Here is a 24,187-nt window from a genome sequence, read left to right on the forward strand (position 1 = left end):
ACAGAGGGAGGTGGGTATATGGAGTGAGCTGCCAGAGGAAGTAGTTGAGGAAGAAACTATAACAGCATTTAAAATACATTTGGAGAGATACATGTATAGGATAGGTTTAGCGGGATTATGGGCCAAATGCGAGTTGGTGGGACTAGTGTAGATGGGGCACCTGGATTGGCATGGGCAAGCTGGGCTGAAGGGCCTGTTTCCAATCTGTATGACTATATGACTCTTAAGAGTTGGTCTCGGCAGCATGTTCGGCACAGACATTGTGTTCCTTTGCTGTACTATTCTAAGTTCCATGTTCTTCGCAGTGTCTTACAGTGAATGGCGGTGAAAAGGCAGCAAAAAAGAAATGATAAACTGCGTTAGCTACCAGCACACATGTTTAAGTATGTGTTTCGCACAAAACACATTATTTTCTTGTAGATTAGGCTATTGTATGATTTGAGTGTGCAGAAATAGCACTAGCTTCTGTTCCCTCAATAATAATTTTTTCCTCCTTGCGACAATGGTTTCTAATTACACATGTGATGGGTTGTTTTAATTCTTTTCCCTTTTCAAATCCACCTTCCTGTTGCAATGCATGATGGGCAGGCTCAATATTGTGCATGACACCTGCTGCAAGTGTTGGTAGGTGCCAGCTTTGTTATTTGATTATCTGTACCCGTACAATTATTATTCACAGTCCCTTCAAAGTCCACGGCGAAAAACAATTCCTCACTGCACCCTTGGCCCTGCACTGAAATCCATTGTGTATGTGCTTGCCCCATCTAATTCATACCACCAGCCTGTCTCCCACCAATAGTCCTTCCCCATAAGCCTGCAAGTATTCATACAGGTTTCCCCTTGTATGGTTGAAGTTTGGGTTGTCTGCAAGGGCAGTCGGAATTAGAAGACGTGGAGGCTTTGGAGAGGGTGCAGAGGTTTACCAGAATGCTGGCTGGATTAGAGGGTTTCAGCTAGAGGAAGAGGTTGCAGAGAGGGTTTACCAGAATGCTGCGTGGATGAGGGGGTTCCAGCTACAGGGAGAGGTTGGAGAGGGTGCAGAGGAGGTTAACCTGAACACACCCCGAATTAGAAGGTTTCAGCTGCAGGGATAGGTTTGATAGACTCTGATTGTTTTCTCTGGAATATCGGAGGTTGAGGGGAGACTAGATAGAAGTATAGAAAATTGTGAGAGGTAGAGATAGTGTAGACAGTCAGATCATTTTGCCAAGGGTGAAAATGTCCAAAGGGCATAGCTGAAGGGTGAGAGGGGGAAAGGTTAATGGAGATGTGCGGGGCAGGTTTTTTCACGCAGAGGGTGGTGGGAGCCTGGATATCACTGCCAGGGGTGATGGTGGAGGCAGATACCATAGTGGAGTTTAATAGGCTTTTCGATAGACACATGGAAGTGCAGGGAATAGAGGGATATGTGCGTGCAGACAATTTAACTAGGCATCACGTTCGGCACAAACATTGTGAGCCAAAGGGCCCCAACCTGTGCTGTAATGTTCTATGTATATAGTTTCCCCTTGCAAGGTTTAAGTCTAAGTTGGCTGCAAGTATTTACATAGATTCCGTAAATTGACCAAGAAAAATTAAATCCTCTTCCTATCCCAAGCATCATCAATGGTGTAAGATGTACAGGAAATCATGATATGAGGTTTGGATTTAGGTTTATTATTATCACATGAACTTGAGTTTGACATGACTGTATTTATGTATGGTATATCTGATCTTTATCTGATAGCATGCAAAACCAAGGTTTACCACACATAAATACAGTCATGTCAAACTCAAGTACAATAGGTAGCAGCACGTCAGTTCATAGACAAAGTCCAGTGTCTGCAATGGGGTTAGAGGAGAGTCAGACAGTACCCTAGCTTATGGAAGGACTGTTTAGAAGCCTGATAACAGAGGGTATGAAGCTGTTCCTGAGTCTGATGGTGTGTGGTTTCGAGCTTCTGCATCTTCTGCCCGAGGGGAACTGAAAGAAGAAGGAATGACCTGGGTGGGCCAAGCCTTTGATTATGTTGGCTGGTTTCCCAAGGCAGTGTGAAATGTAGATGGAGTCAGTGGTGGGGAGTCTGGTCTGTGTGATGGGCTGGGCTACACCCACAGCTCTCTGCAATTTCTTCAGTCCTGGGCAGAGCTGTTCCCCAACCAAACCGTAATGCAAGCTGACAGTGTGCTTTCGATGGTGCATCTGTAGGTAAAGGTCACCACCGATTTACCGGCTTCCTCAGTTCCAGAACCTTTCTGGATCATCCATTTGCTGGACCAACAGAGGTCACGGCCTCTGAGTGGTCCAACTAGGCCACCGAGGGGCCGACATACAAAGGGCAGAACATTTTTAAAGGGAAGGTTTTGTCGGCCTCAGAAGTCAGCTTTGGGAATGGATCATCTAGCTCCAGCCAGGATAGAATTTGGGTGCCCCCAGCCAAAGGCGGCAAATGTATCCCTCCGATCTGCTGTGGAAGTCCCGATGATGTCCGGATGGGGTGCCTCACCCAGCCTGGGTGCCACAATTTGGAGGGGACCTCCGAGGGGAATTTCAAGTGCACACTTTTAATTTTCTCTGGATTAAAGGAGGTACCGGACCACCAGTTGCTGGAAAATCGGTGGTGGACCTTTTCTCTAATCATCCTTGCAGACATTAGCAACTTGTCTTTGGTGCATTCTCTCCATTGTGGGCCACCAGGCAGTAGCCATGGACAGCAGACCCTGTACCAGCAGAGAGAATCCTGACTCCCCTTAGGTTGAATGAGCCAAAATGAATCATTGCTTTTCCCAAATGCATCTGTCATGAGGTGGACTATTTTCCGTGGCCAACTAAATGTGGTGAGAACAGGCCTAGGATCCATTAGTTGCCCCGCTGCCTCACAACACCAGAGACCCAGGTTCGATCCTGACTACAGGTGCAAAGACGTTCCAAAGATGTGTAGGTTTGTAGGTTAATTGGCTTCAGTAGAAATTATCCCTAGTGTGCAGGATAGTGCTAAGGAATGGGGTGATCGCTGATCAGTGCACTCTCAGTGGACTGAAGGGCCTGTTTCTACGCTGTATCACTAAACTAAATATATCTGTTTTGTGCTCTTTGAAGAAGCTGTCCAAGTATTCCATTCTTCCAGTGTTTTTTCCCACTGGATATTTCTCTCTCAGGTATAGTTCCCATTCCCTTTTGAAAGTTACAATCAAATCTTCTCCCACCACGCTGGTGATCCTGCGCTCCTGGTCCCAACAGTTTATTGGGTTGAAGTAAATACTCTTTGCTTCCCCACTGGCAGATGTTTGAGCTTTATGTTCAGAGACAAAGGTTATTTAAACTGTTTCGGATCCCCCTTCCGTAACCTGACTTGAGGCAAATTACGTTTGCTCAAGGATCATTGTGCAAAACCTCATTGCAGTCTTAAAGGACGAGGAAAGTGCATGGTACACATGCATCACAGTTCAAAACCTTCCCTTTAAAAATGTTCTCCCCCCTTAAACCTCATGGTGTGGTGATGATCTCCCCAATACCATCTCTCCCTTCCATCCCCAAAATGTACTGTTCCCACCAAAATTATTCAGCCGATAATTGATTGCAAAACCCGATCAGAACTCCCAGCCAATTTTGGCGACATTCGAGAGTGGACTTTGAACGGAATGTACTTCTCACTGCTAAGGTCAGTTCGAATAATTAGATCTCGTTGTTACATAATATAGCTTTTAAATCAATCCTATTAATTATTACGAAGCAGTAAAACTTTTATAAATCTTGCTTTGTAATAATGGATAACTGTTGAATTATTTTTTCTTCTTAATAACATGAGCCTTAATTAAATGTTTGACAGAATATTTAGATCATAGCAATACTTTAAACTGCCTTCATGTAAAATAATGTAACCTTATTGATGTTTTAAGAGATGCGTAACGTTAATATTTTATGAGCATATCAAACTGATGTACCTGACTTCCAGTTGTTAATAAGTGCTTTCCCCTTTTGTCTCTCTTTTTGATGTAATGCGTCTTTTCGCATTGCGTGCAATCATGCATCTCCCTTCCATCTCCATTCATCGTTCCCTCTTCCTCCCACCTTTTTCCCGCCGTCCCCTTTGCTTCTCTCCTGCTCCTGGTCATTCCATGTACAAATGGCACTGGCTGGCAATCCCCAACTCTCCGCCTTGCCCTGACATTGGTCCTTGCCCGCCCTTTGTCCCTTCCCACAACTTCCGCACCCCACCCTCTCCCCACTTGACCTCCCAACCCCGCTCTCCTCTGCTGCTCTCTTGCCCTTTTCCCGTCGATTTTTATAAAAAAAAAACGTTTGGCTAAAGTACCCATGATGCACGGTGCTAATCCTGCGGCCGTTTCCGCGGCAACAACATCCGCCACAAGTGTCCCCTTCGCAGCCACGGCAACCGCCAATCAGGTTTGTTCTTTTTACAGTTTCGGTTGTTCCTTTATACCCCGCGAAAACATTGCTTTAAAGGTTGCGGCTTCATTGTCTGTGCTTGTGCTTTTGATTGTTGCCGCCATACCCAGCAAATGTAGGGGGACTTCATTGAAACTTGCCGAATAGTGAAAGGTCTGGATAGAGTGGATGTGGAGAGGATGTTTCCACTAGTGGAAGAGTCTAGGACCAGAGGTCATAACCTCCAAATAAATTAAGCTAATTCCTTCTACCTGTACGTGATCCATATACCTCCATTCCCTGCATATCTATGATGCCATCTAAAAGCCTCTTAAACACTGCCACCTTATCTGTTTCCACCACCATCCCCGGCAGTGTGTTCCAGGCACCCACCAGACTGTTAATGTACTAAGAAAAATATGCCACACACCTCCTTTAAACTTTGCCACTCTCACTTTAAACCTTTGCCCTCTGGTCTTTGACATTTCCACTCTGGGGAAAGAAAAGGACTGACTGCCTGGTCTCACTTTAAACCTCTACCCTATCCATGCCTCTATCAGGTCTCCCCTCAGTCTCCGATGTTCCAGAGAAAAAAATCCAAAAATGTGCCCAAACTCTCCTTGTAGCTAATGCCTTCTAATCCAAATAGAATCCTGGTAACCTTCTTCTGTACCCTCTTCAAAACCTCCACGTCCTTCCTGTAATGGGGCAACCAAAACTGCAGCCAATATTGCAAATGCCACCTAAACCAACAGTGTAACATAACATAATCAGTCGGTCAGAGTGTCCCAACCCGAAATGTCACCTATCCATTTTCTCTAGAGTTGCTGCCTGACCCACTGAGTTACTCCAACATATATCTTTGGTATAAACCAACATCTGCAGTTCCTTTTTATTACCTTTAAGTGCAACATAACTTCCTGCCTCATAATCAATTTCCCAATTAATGAAGGCAAGCATATCATACACCCTCCTTACCAGCCAATCTACTTGTGTTGCTACTTTCAGGGAGTTGTAGACTTGTGGACTATCTTCCCCTTCATTCCAAAGAGGAAGAAAGATTCCAAGAGGAGTAAGGAGCGAACGTGGCTGACCAGGAAAGTCAGGGACGGTATAAAAATAAAAGAGAAATAATATAACATAGCAAAGATGAGCGGGAAACGGAATTGGGTAACTTTTAAAGAGCAATAGAAGATAACTAGAAAGGCAATATGGGGAGAAAAGATGAGGTATGAAGGTAAAAGGTTAAAGCACATGGCATTGGGGGTTCAGTATTAATGTGGATAGAGAACTGGCTGGCAAACAGGAAGCAAAGAGTAGGAGTAAACGGGTCCTTTTCACAATGGCAGGCAGTGACTAGTGGGGTACCGCAAGGCTCAGTACTGGGACCCCAGCTATTTACAATATATATTAATGATCTGGATGAGGGAATTGAAGGCAATATCTCCAAGTTTGCGGATGACACTAAGCTGGGGGGCAGTGTTAGGTGTGAGGAGGATGCTAGGAGACTGCAAGGTGACTTGGATAGGCTGGGTGAGTGGGCAAATGTTTGGCAGATGCAGTATAATGTGGATAAATGTGAGGTTATCCATTTTGGTGGCAAAAACGGGAAAGCAGATTATTATCTAAATGGTGGCCGATTGGGAAAGGGGGAGATACAGCGAGACCTGGGTGTCATGGTACACCAGTCATTGAAGGTAGGCATGCAGGTGCAGCAGGCAGTAAAGAAAGCAAATGGTATGTTGGCTTTCATAGCAAGAGGATTTGAGTGTAGGAGCAGGGAAGTTCTACTGCAGTTGTACAGGGTCTTGGTGAGACCACACCTGGAGTATTGCGTGCAGTTTTGGTCTCCAAATCTGAGGAAGGACATTATTGCCATAGAGGGAGTGCAGAGAAGGTTCACCAGACTGATTCCTGGGATGTCAGGACTGTCTTATGAAGAAAGACTGGATATACTTGGTTTATACTCTCTAGAATTTAGGAGATTGAGAGGGGATCTTATAGAAACTTACAAAATTCTTAAGGGGTTGGACAGGCTAGATGCAGGAAGATTGTTCCCGATGTTGGGGAAGTCCAGGACAAGGGGTCACAGCTTAAGGATAAGGGGGAAATCCTTTAGAACCGAGATGAGGAGAACTTTTTTCACACAGAGAGTGGTGAATCTCTGGAACTCTCTGCCACAGAGGGTAGTTGAGGCCAGTTCATTGGCTATATATAAGAGGGAGTTAGATGTGGCCCTTGTGGCCAAGGGGATCAGAGGGTATGGAGAGAAGGCAGGTACGGGATACTGAGTTGGATGATCAGCCATGATCATATTGAATGGCGGTGCAGGCTCGAAGGGCCGAATGGCCTACTCCTCCACCTAATTTCTATGTTTCTATGTTTCTATGTAAGCTAGCCAAGAATATAAAGGAAGATAGTAAAAGCTTCTTTAGGTATGTGATGAGGAAAAAACTAGTTGGACCCTTGAAGACCGATAAAGGTGAATTTATTATGGGGAACAAGGAAATGGCTGATGAGTTGAACAGGTACTTTGGATCTATCCACTAAGGAGGACACAAACAATCTTCCTGATATAGTAGTGGCCAGAGGATCTGGGATGACGGAGGAACTGAAGGAAATCCACATTAGGCAGGAATTGGTGTTGGGTAGACTGATGGGACTGAAGGCTGATAAATCTCCAGGGCCTGATGGTCTGCATCCCAGGGTACTTAAGGAAGTGGTTCTAGAAATCGTGGATGCATTGCTGATCATTTTCCAATGTTCTATATATTCAGGGTCAGTTCGTGTGGATTGAAGTGTAGTTAATGTTACCCCACTCTTTAAGAAAGACGGCAGAGAGATAACAGGGAATTATAGACCAGTTAGCCTGATATCGGTGGTGGGGAAGATGCTGGAGTCAATTATAAAAGATGAAATAGTGGCACATTTGGATAGCAGTAGCAGGATCGGTCTGAGTCAGCATGGATTTATGAAGGGGAAATCATGCTTGACTAATCTTCTGAGGATGTAACCAGGATAATGGATAAGGGAGAGCCAATGGATGTAGTGTACCTGGACTTTCAGAAAGCATTTGATAAGGTCCCACATAGGAGATTAGTGGGCAAAATTAGAGCACATGGTATTGGGGGTAGGGTGCTAACATGGATAGAAAATTGGTTGGCAGACAGGAAACAAAGAGTAGGGATTTACGGGTCCTTCAGAATGGCAGGCAGTGACTAGTGGGGTACCGCAAGGCTCGGTGCTGGGATGGCAGCTATTTACAATATATATTAATGATTTGGATGAAGGGCCGAAGTAACATTAGCAAATTTGCAGATGACACAAAGCTGGGTGGCAGTGTGAACTGTGTGGAGGATGCTATTAGGATGCAGGGTGTTTTGGACAGGTTGGGTGAGTGGGCAGATGCATGGCAGATGCAGTTTAATTTGGATGAATGTGAGGTTATCCACTTTGGTGGCATAAACAGGAAGGCAGATTATTATCTAAATGGTGTCAAGTTGTGGAAAAGGGAAGTACAACGGGATCTGGGGGTCCTTGTTCATCAGTCACTGAAAGTAAGCATGCAGGTACAGCAAGCAGTGAAGAAAGCAAATGGCATGTTGGCCTTCATAACAAGAGGAGTTGAGTATAGGTGCAAAAAGGTCCTCCTGAAGTTGTACAGGCCAGTGGTGAGACCACACCTGGAGTATTGTGTGCAGTTTGGTCTCCACACTTCGAGAAGGACATTCTTGCTATTGAGGGAGTGCAGCGTAGGTTCACAAGATTAATTTCCGGGATGGCGGGACTGTCATAAGCTGATAGATTGGAGTGGCTGGGCTTGTATACTCTGGAATTTAGAAGGATGAGAGGGTATCTTGCTGAGACATATAAGATTATTAAGGAAACATGTTCCCAATGTTGGAGGAGTCCAGAACCATGGGCCACAGTTTAAGAATAAGAGGTAAGCCATTTAGAACGGAGATGAGGAAAAGCTTTTTCACACACAGAGTTGTGAGTCTGTGGAATTCTCTGCCTCAGAGGGCGGTGGAGGCCGGTTCCTTGGATGCTTTCAAGAGAATGTTAGAGAGTGCTCATGGATAGCGGAGTCAAGGGATATGGAGAGAAGGCAGGAACTGGGTACTGATTGTGGATGATCAGCCATGATCACATTCAATGGCGGTGTTGGCTCGAAGGGCCGAATGGCCTACTCCTGCACCTATTGTCTATTGTCTATTAAGAGCAAAGGAATTCCTAATGCTAGAATCAATGAAAGTATTCTTTCCACTGGTATTCGTGAACTAAACACGGACAAAACATTCTCACATCTGGAGCCAGAATACCTTAATTTCACATCTGGCAATGCAGCACTGATACAGTTACTTTCAGAATACATCCCATAGAATTGTGCCTTTGTTACTACTCAGGAGGCCATTAAATCCATCGCCTATGCTAGCTCTCTCCCCTGCAATGTATTCCTCCACAAGTATGAGTTCATCACAGGTCATAGGAGCAGATTAGGCCGTTTGGCCCATCGAGTCTACTCCCCCATTCAATCATGGATGATTTATCTTTCCCTCTCAACCCCACTCTCCTGCCTTCTTCCTGAAACCTTTGCCACCCTTACTAATTAAGAACGCTTTAAAAATACTGAATGACTTGGCCTCCGCAAGTTCAAACTCCTGTCTGCAAGTTGCCTCCGGATTTTCGATTTTGTTACCTAACCACAGGGTTCAAAGATAGACACAGAGTGCTGAAGTAACTGGTTGAGATTGTAGAAGGGTCCAACCCGAAACATATCCATGTTCTCCAGAGATGTTGCCTGAACCGCTGAACTACTCCAGCACTTTGTGTCTATCTTTAGTACGTAGGTTCGTAGGCACGTAGGTTCACGAGATTGATCCCTGGGATGGCGGGACTGTCATATGAGGAAAGATTGAAAAGTCTAGGCTTGTATTCACTGGAGTTTAGAAGGATGATGGGGAATCTTACAGAAACATATAAAATTATAAAAGGACTGGACAAGCTAGATGCAGGTAAAACGTTCCCAATGTTGGGCGAGTCCAGAACCAGGGGGCCACAGTCTTAGAATAAAGGGGAGGTCATTTAAGACTGAGGTGCGAAAAAACTTTTTCGCCCAGAAAGTTGTGAATTTATGGAATTCCCTGCCACTGAGGGCAGTGGAGGCCAAATCACTGGATGGATTTAAGAGCGAGTTAGATAGAGTTCTAGGGGCTAGTGGAGTCAAGGGATATGGGGAGAAGGCAGGCATCGGTTATTGATAGGGGACGATCAGCCATGATCACAATGAATGGTGGCTCGAAGAGACGAATGGCCTCCTGCACCTATTTTCTATGTTTCTATGTTTAGCCTAAACCAGTATCAGTAGTTCTTTGTTTCTGTGTTATGGTTCAACAATGTGGTGACCATACCCTGATTTTTTTTACACGGTGTAAATACTAAAAAAAATAACTTTGAGCTGTCAAGGCCTATGAAAACAGTGAAGTTATAAATCCAGTCGTGGTCTTGCCATATCATGTACTGCAACAACATAGTCTATGTCCCACAAGGTCCCACATAAGAGATTAGTATACAAACTTAAAGCACAAGGCATTGGGGGTTCAGTATTGATGTGGATAGAGAACTGGCTGGCAAACAGGAAGCAAAGAGTAGGAGTAAACGGGTCCTTTTCACAATGGCAGGCAGTGACTAGTGGGGTACCCCAAGGCTCAGTACTGGGACCCCAGCTATTTACAATATATATTAATGATCTGGATGAGGGAATTGAAGGCAATATCTCCAAGTTTGCGAATGACACTAAGCTGGGGGGCAGTGTTAGCTGTGAGGAGGATGCTAGGAGACTGCAGGGTGACTTGGATAGGCTGGGTGAGTGGGCAAATGTTTGGCAGATGCAGTATAATGTGGATAAATGTGAGGTTATCCATTTTGGTGGCAAAAAACAGGAAAGCAGACTATTATCTAAATGGTGGCCGATTGGGAAAGGGGGAGATGCAGCGAGACCTGGGTGTCATGGTACACCAGTCATTGAAGGTAGGCATGCAGGTGCAGCAGGCAGTAAAGAAAGCGAATGGTATGTTAGCTTTCATTGCAAAAGGATTTGAGTATAGGAGCAGAGAGGTTCTACTGCAGTTGTACAGGGTCTTGGTGAGACCACACCTGGAGTATTGCATACAGTTTTGGTCTCCAAATCTGAGGAAGGACATTATTGCCATAGAGGGAGTGCAGAGACGGTTCACCAGACTGATTCCTGGGATGTCAGGACTGTCTTATGAAGAAAGACTGGATAGACTTGGTTTATACTCTCTAGAATTTAGAAGATTGAGAGGGGATCTTATAGAAACTTATAAAATTCTTAAGGGGTTGGACAGGCTAGATGCAGGAAGATTGTTCCTGATGTTAGGGAAGTCCAGGACAAGGGGTCACAGCTTAAGGATAAAGGGGAAATCCTTTAAAACCGAGATGAGAAGAACTTTTTTCACGCAGAGAGTGGTGAATCTCTGGAACTCTCTGCCACAGAGGGTAGTTGAGGCCAGTTCATTGGCTATATTTAAGAGGGAGTTAGTGTGGCCCTTGTGGCTAAGGGGATCAGGGGGTATGGAGAGAAGGCAGGTACGGGATACTGAGTTGGATGATCAGCCATGATCATATTGAATGGCGGTGCAGGCTCGAAGGGCCGAATGGCCTACTCCTGCACCTAATTTCTATGTTTCTATGTTTCTATGTTAGCTTGTTCACATTCATTATTGCAGGGTAAATAGACAATCTTTAATAGTTGAGCTACATGCATGCTGCACTGTTGCCTTTTGTGTTGCCTCTGCTTCAAACTAGCTTATTGACTGTGCTTAATGAACCATGAATGTTGATTGCAGTTCCTCTTTCCTTCTGCAAAGATGCCCATAATATCTATGGATCATCTGGCTAGTCACAAGTATGTTACTCAGATGTAGACCATTTCTTGGTTGAACAGTAAGTGCCCTTTTATTTTCTACGTTTTCAGCAAATGTTACTCTGAAGTGTTGAATTCTTATTTGTGCAATCTAGTTTAGTTTAGAACACATTGAACACATTGGACTTTGTGGAACTGATGTGTTACAATGCTGAGAACTATATTCTGCACTCTATATCTTCCCCTTTGCTCAACCTATTGTCCTTGAGTTTGACTTAATTGTATTTATGTATCATATTATCTGATCTGATGGGATTGCATGCAAAACAAGCTTTTCAATGTACCACGTGACAACAATAATAAACCTAAATCTAAACCCAAAAGGTAAACTATACATGGAACATGGAACAGTACAGCACAGGAACTAATGTTAGCATGCAAAACAACACTTTTCACTGTGCTTTACTACACGTGACAATAATAAACTTAACCCTAAACGTTTTAATTTATTCGGAGCTTGTGGTAACCCAAAGGAATTTTTAAACGATATTTCCCCTGATCAATTCTGTAGAAACCACTGGCGATGGTTTCCATGGAGATGCTCTGGCACACGACTCATCAGCATGCTCGTCTCATTCATTTCATTCATTTCAAAGTCTGGAATAAATGAAAGCTGGACCATTGTGGGCTCCATCTTTCCTTGATCATCGCTGCTGGCTTTAATTTGTCCTTTGGCATACTTTTCATACTTTTGTTCTTTGTACACTTTCATACCTCCAGTTTCCCTCTCCCTTGACTCTCAATCTGAAAAAGGGTCTCGACCCGAAACGTCACCTATTCCTTTTCTCCAGGGATGTTGCCTGACCCGCTGAGTTACTCCAGCGATTTGTGTCTATATCTTCTGTGTAAACCAGCGTCTTCCTACACATTGTATCAGACATGGTTTTGATTCCACCCCGCCCCTCACGCTCACACCTCGTGGGAGACCAGAATTTTAATCTGTATTCAGAATTTTAATCTGTAACCATCAATTTAAAAAAAAAATTAAGTTTGATGTTTGCGATTTTAAGTGAATTTATTTTTGTTACAAATGTAAGGTTTATTATTGTCACGTATACTGAAATACAATTAAATATTTAGTTTTGAGTGCCATCTTGTCAAATCATTCCTTAGTAGATCCTTCCCTGGGACCTGCATGCAAAGAGTCATCACTTTGTTCTGGCATCATAGAACAAAAACTGTATAACACACATACGGGCCCTTTAGCCCACTCTGTCTGCGCCAGTCATGATGGCAAGACCAACCTTTATCAGCCTGCACGTGATCCATTGCCTTCCATTCCCTGCATATCCATGTGCCATGTCTTAAACTCCACTATCGTATCTGCCTCCATCACCACCCTCGACATGGAGTTTCAGGCACCCACCGCCCTCTGTGTAAAGAAAACTTGGCCCACACATCGCCTGTAAACTTTGCCCCTCTGACCTTAAAACTTTACCCTGTGGAATTTGATTTTCCACCCTGGGGAATAGGTTTGGATAGTCTAGCATATCTATGCTTCTCATCATTTTACATGCTTGTCTCCCTTCAATCTCTGGCCTGCTGCCGATGTATGGGTGAAGCACGCAGGGAGCTTTGTGGCCTTGATCTGTCTCACTATGTAGTTTAGAGATACAGCGCGGAAACTGTCCCTTTGGCTCAGGGAGCCCGCGCCGACCAGTGATCCCCGCACACTAACACGACCCTACACACACTGAGGATAATTCTTTGGAGTGTGGGAGGAAACCGGAACACCCGGGGAAAACCCACACAACTCACCAGAAGAACATACAACTCTGTACAGACTGCAGACTCCGTGTTCAGGATTGAACCCGGGCCTCTGGCTCTGAAGGGCAGCAAATTTACAGCTGCGCCACCGTGCTGCCTCTCAAGGGGCTTGGGGGAAATGGGCTTGGTCAAAACTGAAGTGTCACATTGTTTGTTTTTCTCTCTCTCCAGATCAGCGTGAAGAGACAGTGTGCAGGGAAGCCATTACACAGCAAGGGTCAACGGCTATTCTGTATATACCATCATCTACCCAACAGTCCACCCATAGTCCTCCCTCCTTTCCAACCGCAAACCTTTCCACCTTCGGCATGCTAACAAAATGGAAATATGGTCATCCAGAACGAGACAGACAGAGAAGAGAGTTGCACACTGAGGCTTGTGTGGCCTTGTCTGTTCCACTGAGAACACGCTAAAGGGAACCTCAGCTATTGTTCAGCATACAACGTCATTTGCCTTTCCTCAACGCCGTGTCTCGCGCCGGCTCGGGAAGACATGTGCATTGATGATGCCCATTCCATTTCGAACACCTCTCTGCTCCCTCCTCCTCCCTCTCGACCCATCACCCACACCCTTACCACCCCACCCCCAACCTCAGTGGAAAGGTAAACTCTGATGTACACTTTAGTATACAGTATATACTGGTACGCCTGCAAAGCATACAGATCATTTTGGTGTTAGGTTTAAATGGTTTTCCTACAAGTTTACAAAAGTGGAAAAAAAAAAGTGAAAAAAACCCAAAAATAGTGCACCTTGTATTTAAAAGAAATACTATTTTCCCATTTTCACTAAAAATCAATTGTGCATGTACAATGATCTGTGTTATGGTTATATTCTCAAGAGACTGAAGAGTGTTTGTTGATCATATGCACCGGATTTGAACAGGAACCATGGAATTCTTACTGGATTCTAAGAAAGATTTGAAGAGGCAATGGACAGATGAATGTTCTGGGCAACACATAAGTACAAACCAAGTCTGTTCTTTCTTTGAAGCACATTGTAGCTTTAAATACTGTGTCGTAAATATGTTGGAGGTACATGTTAAGTGCCATTCGAATCTGTACATCTAACCCTAAAGTATTATTCCTGCAGTGTTAAAGCATTTATCCGATTCAGTGTATTTCAAACTTGCTAAAGTGAGTTGTGTTACTTTACATCCAGATCCCTCTCAGAAATGGCATCTTCACTCCAGAGTGATTATCATGACACATTGAAAATAATAACTTTATTTTTGTTTCGTAAAAACAATCATTGTAAACCATTGATGCACATTCATAATATTCATCAGAGATATTAATCATGAAAAAAAATAAGGAAAAAAAAAAAGACAAGATAATCATGATCATTATCAATAACCAGTATTGCCATTCTTCATTGATGCCATACTTGTCCATGCAATCAACTCTACAAAGTGAAAGCATTTATCTTGCAATTCATTGCCAAATAAGGTGCCATGCCTCAGAGACTTGGAAAGGTGACCCATGTTTCTGTGCAGTTTTAATTTGCCCCAAATTCTTTTGTGTCCCAAAGCAAAACCAGAAGTCAAGTAAGACTATAAAACTATCTCTAAATGGAGATTAAAAAAAAAAGAATTGCTCTATGCTGAATGTCACTGCAGTCACACACTTTACAGTCAAGACAAAGTTATGGAACGTGACTCTAAACTAGATTACCTTAAGGTCGAACGAAGCACTGTCATAAAATGCATGATAAACCAAAATATTAATGTTTGTTAAAAGTAGTACCAGGGTGGGATATGTATCTGGGTGAATTTTATATGTGACTTTTTTTCAAAGTAATTGCATTTAGCCTTAGAAAGCCTTGGAAAAAAAAAACAACAAAAAAAACTATTAGTTGTGTATTTTTAATGGTCCATCCAAAGGAATTCTTTTTATTACTTTGTTTTCCCGATAGGAATCTTTTTTTTTTTCACTTCAGCGGCTTGTTCAAGTGGTTTTAGTAGAGCTCTGTACAGCAAAAAGATGGATCAGTTATTGTTGTGGGCCCAGAGTACTTGAAGTATCCTCATCGAGATGGTAGAGGCACAAGTTTATTTTCTGAATTGTTCATTCTCTCCATCCGAGCTCACTGGAAAAGTTTTATTTTTTAAGATAGAAATTGAAAGGTGTACTTGGTAGTTTTAAAAAGGGGTTGTTGCATTGATTTTATTGATTGTATTGTACATCTATCAAAGCCTTAGATTATATATTACGGGTTCAAACCCATTTTAAGTGTTACTTCAAACCCTGTTAAGGAGCACATAGATTTCACTTGTTGCTCTAGTATTTACATACTAGGACTTTACTTATTTTAATTCTTTTAAGTCTGTAGTCTCTTACATATAATATTAGATTTGTTTTAATTTTTTTAACATGTTTAAATGTCTGATATTATTTTCATATTTTAGTTAGTAGATTATCTCTTAATTCATTTATTGGAAGTCACAGATAAAAAGATTTCCAAAAGATTTTCTTTTTGACAACGTGATGTGTTTCTCCCCACCCCCTCTCTCACTCTCTCCACCCCTTTTCAAAATCGTGTAGTCGTTTGATTATCTGTCATAGTACAATAACATAAAGAATGGACTATAGTTTACTGATTCATGAATCTCAAGCATCAATCATCGTTACTTTTACCATTCAGAGAACAAAGATCTTTTATATGGATATCTAACAATGATCATTTCATTGTGAAGTATGAGGTTATGTTGTTGCTATAGCAACAATCCTGGCAGACAGTTGCATAGAAGATTACCTTTGTTTATAATTGTAGTAATTATGAAAATCTCTAGTTCATAGAATATTAGAACTGAAAATTATTTTCTACTGTAATCATTTGAGAATAGTAAAATATTGTTTGTTGGGTATATTTTAATCTCCCTCATCTAAATATCAGACCTTCATTAAATAGGAGATACATAATCAATAGATCAAGAGATTTTTTATGTCATGAATTCAAATATTAATCAAAGCTTACTTATAAGAAGAGAGAATTAATCTGAATTATACATGCAGACACTTGAGGGTTTGATTATGCTGCAGTTTTGGAAATAAGCAAGTTAATCGGTCCTACGGGAAAAGTTGACTTTTTGCACTTCTGTATATAGTCAAGAAGAAGGATACCTGTAAAATAGTAAGATCTTATTTTGAATAAAAAAAATGTCTATAATAACAAGGAATTTTGTTAAGGTCATTAAAACGACAGGCTGAATAAAAATAAAAAATGCTAAAAAAAAAAAAGCTTGCAAAAATTAAAAAAATGTTAATGGGCACAGAATTAAGCACTTGGTAACTAACCTGTCCCATCAGCCGCCCGCTCCCCTCAGATAAAACAGGCAAAATATTGCTTTGCTTTAATGTGAGCAGCTTGTAGTTTGCCAGGATTTTTTTCAGCTAGAACGATAAACATCCTTCTGAGATTATTGGGGAGGCAACAGCGTGGAGCCCGCTTTTAATCCCACCTTCAGTCATTCACAAAATAGGCAGGATTGGGTCCCGTGTTTATTTTTATTATTTGCCCCAAATGCCCACAATAACTTACTGCCCCATCCCCCCCCCCACCCCGCAACAACTACTCCCCTCCCTCCCATCTCATGCCACCCACCAGTCAATTTTGCTCTTTGGATAAAGTCAATGGGAGTAATGTTAGGAGTTGAGAGCTGGCAATTGGGAAGGTAGGTGTAGAACAATTCTTATTTGATCCGATGGGAATTGAGATTCCCAATGTGACCAGGGAGGAATTGTGAATTCCTGCCTGCTCATGGGAATTGGGGAATACCTGCCCAATCCAATGGGAATTGAGAATTCCTGGCCAACTCCGGCAGGAATTCTTGTCCGATCCGGAGGGAATATGGAATTGGCTGGCGGACTTGGTTTCGCATTACATTTCCCCACCCCACCACTACCACACATTGGCCTAGTCTCATCTCTTCCACCCCCCCCCCCCCCCCCCCCCCCACGACTCTCCAACACACAAAGTACCAGTCCCTCCCTCACCCACGACTGACCATGTTACACAGGCTTAATGCCCCATTGCCATCTTCACCACCCAGACAGGCATTCCGATTATCAACAACAATAATTTTCACTCCGCACCCGACCACAGAAAATACCAAACTCCTGCATGTTTTAGAAGTTCTTTTTATAAATATTTGAGAAAAAAAAGGAGAAAGTACAGTTTAAAAGTATGTATTTTAGTCTTATCAAGAACAGGTTCTGTATATGGATTTTGATGGTGTTACTTCTAATGGGAAGTAGAAATTGAATATATATATATGAATATATATCAAACTGGCTCCACACGTTCATTTTAATGACTAAGTGTCAACAATGTCAGTTTAATCATGGAGAGATCATCCAAACAGCAGATGCCCACATGACTTTATTGCTCTTATCATTTCTGTTCCTTTTTGCAGTTGAGTCTATACTTTTGTTTTGAATGATTCAAGTATTTTTTTTTGGTGTTAAACAAAAAAATGATACCACTATGAATTGGAGAAACCAAATATTGGCCAGGTTCTCTTTTTGTTTGTCCCTCTCCCATCCCCCCCCTTGTTTTATTATTCTTAAAATAGTGTCTGTAAACCAGGGTCAAAGTGATCAAGGTTTTTTGCTGCATTGATTTCTACTGAAGTCGGTGCAGCTGTAGATGCACAGTGCATAAAGTGCATATAGGTAGAGCATGGACAGAGGGCCAACTTTGACCCTGGTAGAGAGGGAAAGGCAACGTTTGGAGTAGATGCGGGGGAGAAGAAGTGAAGGAAGTGAGGGGGGGGGGGGGGGAGGTCGGTGGGTAGATCACCAAATTGATATTTGGAACCCGCACCACTCCACTTTGTGTTCGGTGGTGTGGTGGAATTACAGGATCCACAGTCAAAGTACTGCACCATTGATGCAATCATACGAGTTTCAACCCCATTACACCAACCAGAGAATGTAGATTCATTGGATTAAATTGATCTAGAATTCAAACCAAAAAGCCATTCTCAATTTAAGGCGGCACAGTGGTGCAACAGTAGAGTCGCTGCCTTACAGCGCCAGAGACCCAGGTTCAATCCTGACCTGGGATGCTGCCTGTACGGAGTTTGCAAGTTCTCCCAGTGACCGCGTGGGTTTCCTCCGGATGCTCCGGTTTCCTCCCACATACCAAAGATGTGCGGGTTTGTACGTCAATTGGCTTCTGTAAATTGTCCCTAGTGTGCAGGATAGAAGTAGTGTACTGAATGATTGCTGGTCGGCGTGGACTCGGTGGGCCGATGGGCCTGTTTCCACGTTGTATCTCTACACTAAACTAAACTGGAAGCATACAGCCACTGACCAGGTCATTGTAAACATCCAATGACTTTAGGGAAGGATATGTCCCATCCTTACCTGTCCTATATACATCATTAGACTCTCAACAACCTCCTCACTTAATTGAAATAGAGATGAACAGCAAACGCTGATATAACCAGCAATATTCGAGTCCTGTCAACCTACTTTGTTTTTTAAATGCCCACTCAATAATTTTAACGTTTTTTCAAAGTTTGGACAAGATGTCCATTGGAATTTGGGAAGATTGTATCCAAATTGCAAGGCCATAACTACAGCTGCCAAAAGGACAGAAGCTTGGTTTTATGATTGTGTAATCACAGGCTTTCTTTTTATTTTGATGTTTTCCTGCTTATAGTTGCCGATATAGTATACTTTGTCCTTGGCTGCCAATTGTTTTATTATTATTACTGCTATATCTTTGATTCTTGCTGTATGGAATTAAAAAAAAATAAAGATAAAATTACCAACCAAAAAAAGGAAGCAAAATGGTCTGTGTTTGTCTCTGCAGTCTGCTATTAATGGTAAACTTAAGCTTTGTGTCATAGTTACACAGCGTTAAACAGGCCCCTCGGCCCAACTTGCCCACACCCACCGACATGCCACATCTAAACTAGTCCAACCTGCCTGCATTTGGTCCATATCCCTCCAATCCATCTTATCCATGTACCTGTCCAAATGTTTTTTAAATATTATGATAGTACCTGCTTCAACTGCCAGCTCGTTCCATACACCTACCACCCTTTGTGTAAAAAGGTTTCCCCTCAGGTACCCATTAAATCCTTACCACTTACTTTAAACTGACTTTAAACCTTTGCTCTCTGTTTCTCTTTTCTTCTACTCTGGGTAAAAGACTGTACATGTACCCTCTTTATTCCGCTCATGATCTTATACTCCTCTATAAGATCACCCCTCATCCTCCTGCTCTCCAAATAATAGTACAAGCTTGCTCAACCTCTCCCTGTAGCCCAGGCCCTCAGGTTCTGGCAACAGCCTAGTAAATCTTTTCTGCACTCTTTCCAGCTTTACAACTTATCAAGCTAATGTGCCCCAGAATCAAGAGTGCTTAATTGTCATATGTACGGAAAGAACAATAAAATTCTTACTTGCATGAGCTTAACAGACCTACAACACAATACATAATATATAATAAAGAAAATTTCAATAAATTAATAACCATACTAGACTTTAGACTTTTGTGATACAGTGCGGAAACAGGCTCTCCGGCCCACCGAGTCTGCACCTATCACCCCATACACTAACACTATCCTTGCGCGCTAGGGACAATTTACAATATTTACAGAAGCCAATGAGCCTACAAACCCGCACATCTTTGGAGTATGGGAGGAAACCGGAACACCTGGAGAAAACCCACGCAGTCATAGCGAATGGTATGTTAGCTTTCATAGCAAAAGGATTTGAGTATAGGAGCAGGGAGGTTCTACTGCAGTTGTACAGGGTCTTGGTGAGACCTCACCTGGAGTATTGCGTACAGTTTTGGTCTCCAAATCTGAGGAAGGACATTATTGCCATAGAGGGAGCGCAGAGAAGGTTCACCAGACTGATTCCTGGGATGTCAGGACTGTCTTATGAAGAAAGACTGGATAGACTTGGTTTATACTCTCTAGAATTTAGGAGATTGAGAGGGGATCTTATAGAAACTTATAAAATTCTTAAGGGGTTGGATAGGCTAGATACAGGAAGACTGCTCCCGATGTTGGGGAAGTACAGGACAAGGGGTCACAGCTTAAGGATAAGGGGGAAATCCTTTAAAACCCAGATGAGAAGAACTTTTTTCACACAGAGAGTGGTGAATCTCTGGAACTCTCTGCCACAGAGGGTAGTTGAGGCCAGTTCATTGGCTATATTTAAGAGGGAGTTAGATGTGGCTAAGGGGATCAAAGGGTATGGAGAGAAGGCAGGTACGGGATACTGAGTTGGATGATCAGCCATGATCATATTGAATGGCGGTGCAGGCTCGAAGGGCCGAATGGCCTACTCCTGCACCTAATTTCTATGTTTCTATAGGATGAACGTACAATCTTCGTACAGTCAGCACCCGTAGTCAGGATCGAACCTGGGTCCCTGGTGCTGTAAGTCAGCAACTCTACTGCTGCTCCACTGTGCCACCCCACGAGTACAAAAAAATACTAGTACAAAAGAGAAAAAAAACCTCAAACGTCCTTAGTGTAACCAAAGGCTGCCCAAAGATGTCATTGGGAAGTAGTTATTCTGGACTGGCGGTGATGGTTTTCAAATTCTTATGGATTTTTCTTGATGGTAGGAGTGAAATGAGAACATGGCCAGGGGGATGTGGGTCTTTGACGATGCTGGCCTCCTTTTTGAAGCAGTGCCTCTTGTAGATCCCTTCAGTGGTGGAGAGGTCAGTACGTGCTGACCACTCCCTGTAATCTCCATTGTTCCTGGGCACTGAATTGCCAAACGAGGTCATGATGCATGCAGTCAATAAGCGCTCCACTGTACACCTGTAGAGGTCCACTGTACACCTGTAGAGGTCCACTGTACACCTGTAGCACTCCACTGTACACCTGTAGAGGTCCACTGTACACCTGTAGCGCTCCACTGTACACCTGTAGAGGTCCACTGTACACCTGTAGCGCTCCACTGTACACCTGTAGCGCTCCACTGTACACCTGTAGAAGTCCAAGTGAGTATTCGTCAACATACCAAATCTCCTCAATCATCGAAGGAATCGTCAAGGATGAGCTTTCTTTTTGAACCCAGTGGGGACAACCAGTAATCGCTTCTCAATGAGCTGGTATGGTCTTGATGGGACACAAAAGTGTTGGAGTAGCTCAGCGGGTCTGGCAGCATCTCTGGAGAAAAAGAATGGTAGACCCTTCTTCATATGTGCATCCTTCTCTGGGACAGCTTACAGGGATTGACAGGGTGGAAAGTTGGGATGTTGTTGGCCCTGGTTAGGGTGTTAGATTACAGCGTAGAAACAGGGTTTCCGCGATTCCGCAACGCCGACGCCACGACACGAGGGACAATTTACAATTTTACCGAAGCCAATTGACCTACAAACCTGAACGTCTTTGGAATCTGGGAGCAAAACTGGAGCATCCGGAGCAAATCCACGCTCTGGTCATGAGGCGAACGTTGAAACTCCACACCTTTCGTCAGGAGCGAACCTGCCACTGTAAGTCAGCAACTCTACCGCTGCACCACTGTGCCAACTATCCCTTTGCCTCCATGATGCTGCCTGACCCACTGAGTTCCTCCACAGCTGTTGTACATTTTGCACCAGATTCCAACATCTACAGTCTCTTGAGTCTCTTATCAACCTCTTTTTCTGCTTGGCATTTTTTTTGTCATTCCAAGTGTTGCATTTGGGGAGCAATCTTCAGTTCGCTGCTCAGAAGCAAGGAGAACATGCTAAGAAGACACAACATCAGGTAACATCCAGCCGCAAGGTTAATGTTGCTTTGTGTATAATAGGTAGTTCAACCTCCTATTCGGCATCTTAGTCACACAGTGAGTAAACAAGCCCTTAAGCCCAACTTGCTCACACCAACCAACATGTCCCACCTGCCCACGTTTGGCCCATATTCCTCTGAACCTGTCCTATCCATGTTCCTGTCTAATTGTTTCTTAAATGTTGCAATAGTTCCTGCCTTAACCACCTCCTACGGCAGCTTGTTCCATATACCCACCACCCTCTGTGCAAAAAAGTTATAAAAGGGGGGATTGGAGAGAGAGGGAATGCAAGGGTTTCTTTTAAAAACTATAAAACTAGACTTGATCCTGGGTTGTTCTTAAAGTTCTGCACTTTATGACTGTGCCACTAGAGGGAGCAGGGTTCCTCACCAACATCCCCACACCACAGGTGAAGGAGGACTGGTGCTGAGATGTTGAACTGGAGCCTTTTCCCTCCATCGTTGCTAACACAAGGGCTGCAAACGGTGGCAATGCCAAATCAGACCATACACACACATGAACACACACACACACGAACACACACACACACATGAACACACACACACACGAACACACACACACGAACATGAACACACACACACGAACATGAACACACACACACACACACACATGAACACACACACACGAACATGAACACACACACACACACACACACACACATGAACACACACACAACACACACACACACACACACACACACAGATACACACACACACAGATACACGCACACACACATGAACACACACACACATGAACACACACACACATGAACACACACACAGATACACACACACACAGATACACGCACACACACACACACAGATGAACACAGATACACGCACACACACATGAACACACACATACACACACACAGATGAACACACACACAGATACACACACACACACGAACACACAGATACAAACACACAGATACACACAGATGGATACACATACATACACTTGAACACACACACACAGATACACATACATACATGAATACACAGATACACAGACACTTGCACACACATATGAACACAGCCAGACGCATACACCGACATACACATGGACATACACAGACACATACACATAACATACACAAAAGGACATGCAAAGCCACACACATACAGATACACACAGACACATAGATACTCGAAAGCACACTGATACGCAGATGTACACACGCAGCCACCATGTACAAAAGCCCACTCGCAAAAATGCACACAGAAACCCACAGATAGATGCATGCACAGGGACACATGCACACATAAGGAAACACACATGGGAATACTCACACATACAAATATACATACACATCCGCAGGTTGGCATACATATTCTCACATGATCACAAATAAAAAGACACACATGCACATGCATTCATAGAATCATACAAATGCGGACGCACGCGCAGGTACATGTAGACATACATGCACATAGACAGGTACACGCACCAATCCATACACACACACACCTACAGGCACACAGAAATGCACAAAAATGCACGCACATATCATGCATCCATCCGCTGACAAGGACACAAGCACTTACAAAAACATGCACAAAATCACTCGTATACAAGAAAACACACACACACATGAACACACACACACATGAACACACACACACATGAACACACACACACATGAACATACACACACATGAACACACACACACACATGAACACACACACACACACGAACACATGAACACACACACACACACACACACATGAACACACACATGAACACACACACACATGAACACACACACACACACACACATGAACATACACACATATGAACACACACACACACACACATGAACACACACACACACACATGAACACACACACACACACACACACACACACACATGAACACACACACACACATACACATCTACACCTCCTGCCTGAAAGTGTGAAAACGCACATTTCCAGATTCAGAGACAGTCTCATCCCAGCTGTTAACATCCCAGCATCTGAACCATCCTACCAACAATGAGAGAGCATTCCTGACCTATTATATACCTCATTGGAGACCCACAGACTATCTTTGCTCGGACTTTTCCGGACTTTATCTTGCACTAAACGTTATTCATGATATTCCCTTTATCATGTATCGTACACTGTGGACGGCTTCATTGTAATCATGTATTGTCTTTCCACTGACTGATTAGCACGCAACAAAAGCTTTTCACTGTACCTTGGTGCATGTGACAATAAACTAAACCAAACGTATCACTTTCAACAACCCCACATACACACACATACATCTCAAACCCAGACATACAAAATGACCAAAAGTAAACGTACAGACATAGTCATGAATCATGATAT

At 43.2% G+C, this 24,187-nt stretch overlaps 1 protein-coding gene across 1 annotated transcript in view; it reads left to right on the forward strand.

Moving 5' to 3' along the window:
• The window catches only part of LOC129703376 (muscleblind-like protein 1), a 164,785-nt gene extending 147,559 nt beyond the window's left edge, over window positions 1-17,226 (forward strand). The window contains 4 exon segments of the mRNA XM_055645751.1: window positions 589-624; window positions 4,293-4,387; window positions 11,239-11,335; window positions 13,254-17,226. Of these exon segments, the coding sequence (XP_055501726.1) occupies window positions 589-624; window positions 4,293-4,387; window positions 11,239-11,316 (209 nt within the window). The 3' untranslated portion in view covers window positions 11,317-11,335; window positions 13,254-17,226.
• The last annotated feature ends 6,961 nt before the right edge of the window (window positions 17,227-24,187 follow it).

The sequence above is a fragment of the Leucoraja erinacea genome, chromosome 14 (genome assembly GCF_028641065.1).
Source record: "Leucoraja erinacea ecotype New England chromosome 14, Leri_hhj_1, whole genome shotgun sequence".
Lineage (NCBI taxonomy): Eukaryota > Metazoa > Chordata > Chondrichthyes > Rajiformes > Rajidae > Leucoraja > Leucoraja erinaceus.